Source organism: Colossoma macropomum, unplaced genomic scaffold (genome assembly GCF_904425465.1).
Source record: "Colossoma macropomum unplaced genomic scaffold, Colossoma_macropomum, whole genome shotgun sequence".
NCBI classification, from domain to species: Eukaryota; Metazoa; Chordata; class Actinopteri; order Characiformes; family Serrasalmidae; genus Colossoma; species Colossoma macropomum.
In genome coordinates this window covers 11,308,182-11,320,209 of record NW_023494789.1, presented here as the reverse complement: position 1 = coordinate 11,320,209, position 12,028 = coordinate 11,308,182, and the positions used below count along the sequence as shown (strand labels likewise).

The 12,028-nt window shown below is 36.9% G+C and overlaps 1 protein-coding gene across 1 annotated transcript; it reads left to right on the top strand.

Annotated features, from left to right (window-relative positions):
• Nucleotides 1–8,421: 8,421 nt before the first annotated feature.
• Nucleotides 8,422–11,226, top strand: LOC118807497 (retinal cone rhodopsin-sensitive cGMP 3',5'-cyclic phosphodiesterase subunit gamma). Its single transcript, XM_036569518.1, has 3 exons — nucleotides 8,422–8,683; nucleotides 10,773–10,926; nucleotides 11,150–11,226. Exons 2-3 carry the CDS (start codon nucleotides 10,785–10,787, stop codon nucleotides 11,224–11,226), a joined length of 219 nt encoding a protein of 72 aa, XP_036425411.1. The 5' UTR covers nucleotides 8,422–8,683; nucleotides 10,773–10,784.
• Nucleotides 11,227–12,028: the final 802 nt, after the last annotated feature.

Genomic DNA, 12,028 nt, shown 5'->3' with positions numbered 1-12,028 from the left:
TTATAAGTATGCAAACAGTATGTATGCTACTTTTATGTTGTTTTTGAAGTATATATATTGTTTTTTTGAAATATGCATACTTTTTCTAGCTATGCATGGTAACATTTTGAGATTGTACACAGCAAACATACTCCTTTTTTAAGTATCCATACTACTGTTTAACCATGCATACTACATGTTAAGTAGACAACATGTATACTACTCTTATTTAAATATGCATACTACTTTTTAGCTGTGCCAACTACTTTCTAAGTATGCACAGTATGTATGCTATTTTTTAACTAAAAATGTTTTTGAAGAATGTATGCTACTTTTTTAAATATGCATACTCCTTTTTATTTATGCAAGCAACATTTTGAGACTGTACACAGCACAAATACTATAATTAATAAATGAATAATAATTTTTAAGTATGCTACTTTTATGCATCATGCATACTACTTTTCTAGCATTTATACTGGTTTTAAGTATGCATATAGTAGTATGCAAGTATGCAGTTTTTAATTATGCTACTTTTTCTTGTTTTTGAAGTATGTATACTATTTGTTTAAATATGCATACTTCTTTTTTAACTATGTATGGTTACATAGAACATAGTTGTTTTTTAACTGTGCCTACTAATAAGTATGCATACTATTTTTCAACTTTGCCTACTACTTTTATAAGTATGCATACAGCATGCATACTACGTTTTTAAGTATGCATACTACATTTTAACTGTGCCTACTACTTTTATAAGTATGCATACAATATGTTACAATACTTTTTTCTTGTTTTTGAAGGATGTATACAAATTTTTAAAAATATGCATACTCGTTTTTAATTATGCATAGTAACATTTTGAGACTGTACACAGCACACATACTTCTTTTTTTAAGTAAGCATACTCCTTTTTAAGCATGCATACTGCTTTTTAAGCATGCATACTACATGTTAAGTAGACATCATGTATAGTACTTTTATTTAAATATGCATACTATTTTTTAACTTTGCCTAGTAGTTTTATAAGTATGCATCCAGCAATCATACTATTTTTTAAGTATGCATACTATGTTTTAACTGTGCCTACTACTTTTCTAAGTATACATACATTATGTATGTACTTCTTAAACTAAGAATGTTCGTTCTTGAAGTATGTATGTACACATAGTTCTTTTTAAATATGCATATTACTTTTTTACCATGCGTACTACATTTTTAATCATGCATACACATGCTAGCATGTTTATAAGTATGGATACTACTTTTTAACTGTATCTACTACTTTTAGAAGTATGCATTCAGCATGCAAACTACTTTTTAAGTATGCATACTACTTTTAGAAGTATACATACAGTATGTATGCTACTTTTTTCTAGTTTTTAAAGTATTTATGCTATTTTTTTAAATATGCTTCTTTTTTAACTATGCATAGTTACATTTTGAGACTGTACATAGCACACATACTACTTTTTAAAGTGTTCATTCTACTTTTTAACCATGCATACTACATATTAAGTAGACAAAATGTACACTACTTTTATTTAAATATGCATACTACTTTTTAACTGTGCATACAATACGCATACTACATTTGAGCATGCATTCTACCTTTTTAATCATTTATACTTTTAGACATATTAGTACCTTTAAAAATGTGTATAGAGTATGCATACTACCATTTTGAGTATGCATAATACTTTTAAACTGTGCAAGTATGCATACTGCTTTTTGGATGCTGGATGCTACTTTTATTTAAATATGCATACTACATTTGAACTCTGCGTACTACTTTTCTAAGTATGCATACAGTATGTATGCTACTTTTTAAATAAGAATGTTCATTTTTGAAGTATGTATGCTGCTTTTTTAAATATGCCTTTTTATTCACGTATAGTAACATGTTGAGACTGTACACAGTATGCATACTTTTAACCAAGCATACTATATTTTAAGGAGACCATGTATAATTCTTTTATTTAAATATGTATGCTATTTTCAACTGTGCCTACTTCTTTTCTATGTGTGCATACTACTTTTAAGCATGAATAGTAATTTTTTAACTACGCATGATACTTTTTGAGTATATCTACAACATACATACTACTTTAACTACACACAAATTATGCATACTACTTTTTAAGCATACAATAGTTGTGGCATATGTAACATTTTTCTGTATCATATAAGCGGGAATGGCATTGTTTGATGCCCTGTATTTAAAATTAAAGGGTCACTAAAATGTCAGTAAAACATGTTTTAACTTTATAATGTAAAAAGATGTACAAAATAAAATAGAAAGCAAAATAACTGATAATCCAAAAAAAGGTGGAACTGTTCATATATGTTTTTTCATTGGAGGGGCTTATTTTAGTATGCATACACCTTTTTAGCATGCATACTAGTTTTTATTTAACTATGCAGACTATTTTCACATTTTAAAAATATGCAAAACTGCAAATGTGTAAATTACACTATGCGGATGACTTTATATTGCAAGAACAAGATAATGTACCAAAAAATATGAGCTGCTAATTTAGTGAACTAGTGGAGTCAGTGGAGTCAGTGGAGTCAGTGAAGTCAGTTGCATGAAATTTTCCCCAGTTAAACTCAGCCTTACACTGAGATTAACTCTGATCCGGTAGTTAAGCTAATGTAGGGCATCTAAGGACATGTGAAAAATGAGGTCAGATGCAGTTTGTGGACTGATTCACAGTCAGTCAGTGAGACTCAAATTTAAATGACAACCACAGAGAACCTTAACAGCACCGACAGAGCAGAAAGGCTTATTAGATTTTATTACATCATGGTCAATAAAACCTTGATTTAATGATGATATATAACATATATGACATATATAACACATATTACATTATCTACAGTACATCATTATCTACAGTGTTTCTTGGTTTAGTCATTGATTATTTGAATCCACGCTGCTCTCCTTTTAAAAAACAGCTCAGGCCAGAGGATCAGGGATTATGGTCAGGTTAAGCTGGACACTTAAATCTAGGAGGTGTTTTATTATAAAAACAACTTATGCAATGGTTAAACCCATTAAGGCCAGCGATTAGATTAACTTCATTTCACCAACTCTCTGCCAGATTCCTCTGATGTTCACTCACCACTTTCTCTGTGCTGCTTGTGTAAGACGCTGACCGATCTGAGAAGATGAGAAGCAGAGGAGGAAAAAATACAGAGAAACTGATCTCAAAGGGACACTTTGGCCAAGATAAAAAGTGTAACTATTGCTACGCCTGGTGTAAACATGCCTACTTGCCACCTACAGCAGAACTGCAGTAGTATCTACAGTGAGATTTTCAGGTTTAAATATGAGGAAAAGCTCCTTCCAATGATATATTTTGAAGGTGGGAGGAAGTGTAGACACACCAGATGTGGGTATTGTGGCAGAATTCCTACAAAATGGAAAGTGGATAAAAAAAATTATACAAGTACAGTTGATGCAAAAGTTTTGGTACCCTGGTCGAATCTCAGATTTTGTTGATTTTCTACATGTAAATAAGTAAACACATCCACTACAGCAGGGGTTCTCAAGATAGACCACCTATCTGAAGCTGCTTGATGCCCCGTTTATTCGTTTATCCATACATAAACATGTCCGTCCATTTGTCTGCACGTCTGTTTGTCTGAAACAGTTTGATCTGCATCACCAGACGGGGTGTTTCCTAGTCTTTGAACTGGAAAATCTTACTCTGTATACTACTGACGCTCCACTGTAGGCTGCATGTAAGCATGTTCACAACAGATGTAGCAGTGGCTACATTTATATTTAGGCTGGAGTGTCTCAAGGCATCTCAAGGCTATCTATTTTATGAGTCCCAGTGCACCTTTACTTATTTCAATCATCTATATTTTATAGACAATTAGAATAGTAGCAAGTCTAGTGGCTATTATACACACTGTTATTACTTAATACCCCATTCATACGGTCAGGGTGACCATGCTGTGAGTGCATTATCATTCTAAGGGTCTGTAAGTGTGTCAAGGGCTTATGGTCAGCATGGGGGCTTTAATGAGGCAGGAATATAGAGCATAGTGCACAGAGGTCCTCACAGGGAGAATAAGCTAGCTAATCGTTTCACTCAAGATCATGACGATTATGAAAAGACAAAAGTGAGAACACACAGAATCATGACAGCAATTTTGGGCCAACTATACATAAAGGCATTAAACTGGAATTCCACTCATTTTTAATAAATTCTTTAGGATGAAATGAAGATGTAAAACCATTCAGAGTGGTTTGGTGTGAAATGTTTTGTTCTCTGACTCTTACTGAGTCAGGATTGTTCACAGTGGTGGTGATAGGAACCAGACGTCCACCTCTATAAGCTCTCTCACAGCAAGTTATCACATAATATGGTTATGAATACAATGCCTGATGCCTGAGTCGTTGATTTATGATAGTTTTGAATTAAAGTTTAGGTGTCTAAAATGTATTGAAATCCATCCACTGTGAAGGGATACATGAAGGGTGTTGTAAGGTAAAATAATCGTATTTTTTCAGAGTTACCCCTATTTTACCATCATCAACATTACATATAAAATGCAAAAAGCACATGCAGGTTCACTGGTCATTTTGGATGGTAAATAAAATGGCTGTACAGTCCAAAAGTTTGGGCACCTCTGGTCAAATTACATTGTTTGTTGACATAAAAATAAGTACACATCCTCTATACTCACACTTCTGCACATGTTAAAGTACGATTACTGTTTATTTGCTAAGTTTAACATCCTAAAACATGAAATGTGGTTTGTGCAAAAGTTATGGCACATAACTGTTTTCTAGTATGTTAAACTCAGTAAACAAATTGTGCACTAAAATCTGCAGAAAATTAAATGTAAGTTTAAATTTAAGTTCTCTGTAGAGGGTGTGTTCACTTCTTTTCACTGATTTTCACCCTGCTTCCTCTCACCACCACTATAAAGAAATCAGAGTTGGTAATTTTCTCTACAATGAACCGTTTCACACCAAACCACTCTGAATGACTCTGTTTGCATCTCAACCACTGAATTATGTAGGAATTTTGAAAAATTGGTGGAATTCCCCCATCATGAGAGGGATCAACTGAGGCCGACATAAATGAATAAATAAACTCAGTTAAAAGGCCTGTCAGCACTTCACCGCACACTGAACTGACCTCCTTCCTTAAATCAGTAATGCTTGGTTCAAAGAAAAAAAGCACACAGGCCTCTAAAAATATCAGCCGACGCTTAATTTGGTAGCAGAGAGCTGAGAATAGCGCTGGCTAAATAAATCATCACATGCTCTCAGGCCTCAGAGCTAATGCTCTTTACAGCATGTTGACATGTTCACTGATCTGAGATCTACGGGTTCACAAAGTGGGGACAGTGTGAGGACACAGGTCATCTGTCCCGGCACCTCTGTAGTCCTGTAAACAAGGTTTGAAAACTCATGCTAGGGTTACTGTCTGAAGGGAAATGTCTTTAGATGCTTTTGTGCTGCCCTTGAGTCACATCATCAGCCAATTATCTGGACCTTCTGGAGCTGAACTGGATATGCTCAAGCAGAAAAACATGACACAGTGTCCTGCAGTAATAGAGACAGAAAACAGTGGGTGTTTCTCAATAGCTGCAGAATGTTCCGGAGAAGAACCTTCTTGCCAAGTTACCTTGCTAGAATGAACTTGCAAGAATGTAAGAATGGTGAAGGCACTGATAAGAGTTTGAGGTGTGGGCTTACTTGCTCTTTGAAGGCTACCTATAGTACTGGGCAAAAGTCAGACAACCCATCATTTATTTAATTTCCAAAACAGCCATTAAAGGGGAATTCCACCAATTTTTCAAATTTCAGGATAATTTAGCGATTTTGCCTTAGGACACCCCTCATGTATCCCTCCACCAAGAATCTATTAAACTAAATTGATTAAAATACGTTCGAGACCCAAACTTTATCACAAAACTACTGTAAATCAATGTGTCAGACCAGGCAGTGCATTCATAAGCACTGAATGTAATAACGTTCTTTCTGTGAGGGACTTTTTAGAGGCGTTAAACCCCTCAGATGTCTGGTTCCTATCACCACCACTGTGAACAATTCTGTCTCTCTAAGTTTCTCTAAAACAAAGCATTTCACACCAAACCAGCCTGAATGATTTTGTTGACATGTTAACCATTTAATTATGCAGAAATGTTGAAATATCAGTGGAATTTTTCTTTAGGTACAAGTTATGATTTTTTAGGAGATATTTCTGAAGAGGTATAGGGTAATCTACTTACACCTCACTTTACTAATAGACCACCAAACCATCTCATCCTAAATAAACAGTACTTAACCCCTTTTCACAGTAGCCATACAATGCAATTTCTGCTAGTTTTGGAGCTCCTTTAGTGAAACTGTGCAATTTTTCTTCAATTATTTTTATGGAACATATTTTGATGGAATGAGTCAACATTTCTAAGTGTTTTTATTGTGCTGTGTCAATGCTATTTGTTATTGTGGCAGTTGTACATGAGTGTTTAATCCCTTAAAGGGCCAGAGCCCACCAGAGAGCACAATGTTTTACTACACACTTTATAACCTAAGAATAACTCAGCTAGTTTGCACTGTAGTCCATGTAGTCCACTGAATAATAATCCTTGGTATGTAATACGCCGGGGATATGACATGATATATGGTGTTCTTAACTAGGTTCTATGTTCAAAACAATTTGAGAATATTGACATAAGCTGTTCATACTTAAGTATGTTATTCAGTGCTTATGCACATGTTACAATGTCCCTGTGTAGGTAGCCATCAAATAAAGTGTTACTGTACTTCTGTTATAAATGTTATGCATGGAATGCTGAACACTTTATGCAAAACAAATGACTAAATGGAGTCTGATAGGCCTGATTATCCACATCTATGATGATAACAGTTATTATTATTATTATAATACAGCCAAAGACTTTGTTGTTATGTCACCGATTCAGCTACTGACTGCTATTGTTATTTGGAAGAGCAGCTTTAAAAAGCCTTAACAGTTTTGGTTCTTACTCATCTCCTCCGCCATCATGAGCCATAACAGTTCGGGTCTTTTATTTCATTCCTTTTTTCCAGTCATCAACCACTGCACCTGAGCATTTTGATCAAAAGCAGCTGTTCTTGGGCTGAATTGAAGAGGATGTCATAGGAGTCACTAGAATGCAAGAACATTCAAGCAAACACCCACCGCATTAGCATCTTATGGAACTGTCTGGTAGAATCATAATAATAAGATTATAGTGGGGCAGGGCGTGGCCTAAAATGTGAAAAGATGATATCCAAGAAGTTAATTTGTATTGGAAGATTCTGTGCAGTATTCCCTGGAAGAAGGTTCTGGAAAAAGTCATTACTGATGGTTTATGTAGCATAAATTTTTATAAAACCAGTCACGGCAATACACAGTGCTATACAACTGTACAAAGGTCAGAGACCTCATTCTTTTATTTCATTTCAAGTAATTCATTTTTTAGTATCAGGAAAAGAAACAGAAAATAACACAGAAACCTCAATATCTAAATATAATATTGACATACAATGTAATTTTTTTGAGTATTTAGTGTATTCACTCTACCTTTATTACAGCTTCAATTCTTTTTCAGGAGATTCACTTGTGGTTTTTCAAAGGAATCTGCAGGGATGTTTTTCCCACACCTCCAAAGTTCAGTCTTAGAAGATGGTTTTGCATTTTTGGCTTTCATGATTCAAGTAATCTTTACATCAACACCAGGGAACACCATTTCCTATTTCCACCCCTGCCCCTTGTTTTCAAGTGTTGCCTTGTCCCTTTAAACGGAGTTACAAGGGATAGTGGTTAAAATTTTCCTCTATGAAATGAGACAATCCTCAAATAAAAAAAGAACATTACTTCATTAACAGGCTACTAGTGGTGCCCTGTAGGTGACCCTGCCAGTCTGCAGTGATAGCAGTGGAGGGTAAAGATCAGCAAACTCACCGCTGGGCTTTAGTTACATTTAGGGCATCATATGTCTTCAAAGAGGGAGGATGTGATATTTATTTATTAATGAAAGAAGGCTCTGGAAAGATCCTTGCTATGATCCTACCTCCATTTAAAATGAGTCCCACGTTTAGGGCCCAGGAGACGTAGAATCTAACGAAGGGGTATTTTTCAATTAAAAAGTAATATAATATGAGGAGGTGGAAAAGAGAAAACCCCATTAATGGGGTGGTTGGCAGGGGAGATTGGGGTCTACCATGTCTCCAATAAGGCTCTACAGTAATATCATTACATCATTAGACCTTCATTAGACTATTATATCATGAAGCCTGGAGCTGCTTTTACACTGTTGATGCTCTTAATCTCACATTGGACACGTTGCACTGTTAGGCCCTCAAAGCTCCTGTCCTGTAAGTCCAGCTTAAAATACTCTTCTCTCAATCTTTTGATCCCTCACCTCATTTTCTATGGAGAAGGAACACGTGTGCTTTCGGGATGGAGGATGGGGGGTGCGGGGGTTAAAGAGAAGAGACTAGTTCTGGAAGATTGTGAGGGATGGAGGGCGTGAGCGGAGGGGATTAAACAAACAGGTATAAAAGAGAGAGACAGCGAACAGAGGGATGGTGAAGAGAGACTGCAGAAAGAGAGCCGAGGAACACAAACTCGCCTTTGTTTTGCATCTCTGCACTTGCTCACCGAGCAAGAAATCAAGCCTCAGAAAACTTCCCTGCTGTGAAGCAAAGGTAAGAGAACATGACATTCTGTCAGAGCCTGTTACAGTGCAGTGGTGTGGTTTATATTGCAGCTTGTTTACTTACAGACACGTGCTATAAAAGTCTGAACACCTCCAGTCAAGGAGGTTTTGTTGATGTTCTATATGAAAATAATTTTACACAATCTTTTACTTTTACTGAGAACACATTTAAATATAGCACTTTTCTACACATTTTAGTGCACAATTTCTGTTTATTTTAGTTTTACATATTGGAAAAAAGTAAGAAGTTAAAGTGTGCCATAACTTTTGCACAAGCCACATTTTGTATTTTTATATTTTAGTATTATAAGTGCTAACCTTATAGCTCCACCTTGCTGCTGTACAGTTGGAGAATGTAACCCATCTGTTGGTGCACAGTTTGTCTTAGCCATCCTCGTTTCTGGCTACAGAACCACTCTTGGCCGGATATTTTTGGGCAGTGGACCACTCATAACCTAGCAGTGACACTGACCCCAGCAACACCGCTGTGCCTGATACACTCAAACTAGCACCACACACTACCATGTCAGTGTCACTGATGTGCTGAGAATGGACCACCCAAATAACGTGGTCAGTGGGGGTCCTAGGGTAGTCCTTTTCCAAAGTTTGGATGGGGTAGATGGCAGTTCATGAGTTGTGCAGCAACAGATCGGCTGCAGCCAGCACAACCCTACAGAGTGCATCTTTATAGTAGATGTTTCCGATAAAGTGGCCAGTAAGTGCAGGTACAATTCGAGTCCAGTATTGTTCAACCGTTTAAGTGGCCAGAAGAAAAAGTTAAGAATAACTTAATGGGGGAGATGAGTGAAATGAAGGGCAGAGGGGTTCTGGACAGTTCTAGCATACAAAAAGGTCTACAGGCGGTTGCTTTAACAAGCAAAGAGGGAGGCTAGCATCTTAAAAACGCTACTGTTAAACTTTATATAATAATATTTTTTATAACATTTCTTACTCCCATTTTAAGGGTGGAACAGCTCATAAAAAAATCTAAATATTCTACACTACTACTCTGTAGGGCTTCCCTCAGTCTGCAAAGCCCTCTCTGCCTCTCTGGATAGAGAGAAAACATTAGCCTATTAGCTCTAGCATAGTTTGGCCTACATTCCAGAAGTAGGCAAGGCTAAATGAAGCTAATATTTTGGATTAAGGTGGTAACAGATGGCTTTGGGTGTCCCATATTAGATAATCGAGGTTATGCAAGTACACTATAAATAGACATCTGTAAACACAGCCGGGCTAATGACGATAACAGAGCTAATGAACTGTGTAAAGAACTGCGTTTAGGATTAGCTGAGCCTAATCCGTCAGCACTGCTCAGGTCATTGATAAAAGAGGTGTGCTGGGATTTAGAAAGTGTGAGAGAGGCGGATTAAAAGGTCTAAAGGTGAAGATGCTCCTGTGTTTTACTGAAACAGTGAAACTGGTGCTAGAATTCAGGGTACAGCTAAAGGTGTAGTTTAGCGTTAGCATTGGGAGGCAGTGTGAAGTCCCACCCCCAAGCACAGAAAGCAATTAGAAATAAATAATGAAATTTGAAATAAATAATTTCTGTATTAATTATAGATAATTCTGTTAGGTTATTTAAATCTATATCTAGCTTAACCACTGAGGCAATAAAATCAAAATCAAGTTGGCAACCGGTAACAATGTTAACACAAGCTAGCATTAGTTAGTTAGTCATTCTTTTTGTCTGTTACCAAAGCCAGAAAACTGTCTTTTTCTGAGTTATATTTCAAATTAATTTGCCTTTTTCACCTCACCTGTTCTGCTTGAAGTCTTTAAGATGTACACAGTCAGTGTGGTTTGATGTGAAATTCTCCATTCTGGAGAAACTTACTAGTCATAATTGGTCATTTGTTTAATCCACAATGAACTGTTTCATATCAAACCACTTTGAATGAATTTTATATCTCATTTATATACATAAACTGGTTCATGTTTCAGTGGTGTAGCTCTATTTCAAATGGATTGTAAGCAATCAACCCATGTTATATTACCTGAATTATGCCAGCTGGGCAGCTACCTCTTTACAGGCCTGCGACTGACCTTCTTCCTCCACACTTCTCTTCTTTCATCAGTAAATAAACGCAATGGACGTCGCAGCCCCCGCAGATAAGAAGGGACCCCCCAAGTTCAAGGCAAGGGCCATCCGCACCTTCAAGAGCAAGGCCCCAAAACCAGGCCAGAAGGGATTCGGAGACGACATCCCTGGAATGGAAGGACTCGGCACAGGTAAACGCTAATGCTAATGCTAACGCTCACACTTCTGGCCTTTAATTAGAAGGCATGGTGTAGTTATAGCCTACCCTACTTGTTCTTAAAAAGGGCCGTAATCTACTGTAATTTATGATGATTAAAGTGTTGACTTGATTATTTTAAGTAAGCATGCCAGCGCTAGCCTGAGATTTCCATCTATTTTCTGATCCTTTTCCCTCTTTTTCTTTGTCTCTCCCAGACTTCACCGTGATCTGCCCGTGGGAAGCGTTTGGCGACATGGAACTGAGTGATTTGGCTAAATATGGAATTGTGTAGTTCCTCCTTCCCCTCTTTCGTTAGTCCCTTTCTCCAGGGGCCAGGCACCTAATGCCCCGTGCCCTTCGACCTGCTAAGTATCGCTGAGTGGCACAGTGCAGAATAGTCTGGGCAGTAAAAATCTTTAAAATGAATGAACACCGTGGTTTGATGGGTGTAACTGTAATATGAGATATTTGGCATGAAAAAAAAACGTCAATTTGAACTCCATTCTAAAAACGACCGCTAAAGTGAAGTGTCCAATTAGCTTCTGTCTGGACACGAAAGAAGCGTTTCCCCAAAGTACATCAGCCCTGCACTGATGCTGCTCTCTGGATAGACGTTTGTCCTCAAAGATAATGAACTCTATCTTGTGAAGTGGTTTGAAGTATACGCTGTTCCGATGTTACAGCTGTGTTGTTTTCCCTCATCTATCTGCCCCTTTCCTCTCTGGCCTATTTCTATACAGAGGTATATTTATGTACTTCAAGCACAAATCTGTTTTATTTTTATGGTCTGTAAGTGTCAGTATGTGTGTGTATGCCTGTGTTTCAACACCATTACATCAGCATGGCTAACCTGAGCTAACTCAGCTACCAGACCAGCTGTACAGGGGAACACGGAATAAAATTGTTTATTTTCCCAAACTTCTTTCTTTGTCCATCCTGACACTTTGCAAATCTTCTGGCCTCCATGATCTTTAAGCAGGAATTCCATCGTTATTTTCAAAATGTATGATTTCTGACTCAGATTTCTTTGATTGTAGTGGTTATTTTAAAACTAATACAAAACAATGTCTCAGGCTTCAGGTAGCGTATTAATA

Bases quoted from the DNA above. Each gene is read 5' to 3' on its own strand.
- LOC118807497 (XM_036569518.1), top strand. From the start codon at position 10,785: ATGGACGTCGCAGCCCCCGCAGATAAGAAGGGACCCCCCAAGTTCAAG. The intron at 10,927-11,149 runs GTAAACGCTAAT...TGTCTCTCCCAG, and splicing joins AATGGAAGGACTCGGCACAG to ACTTCACCGTGATCTGCCCG.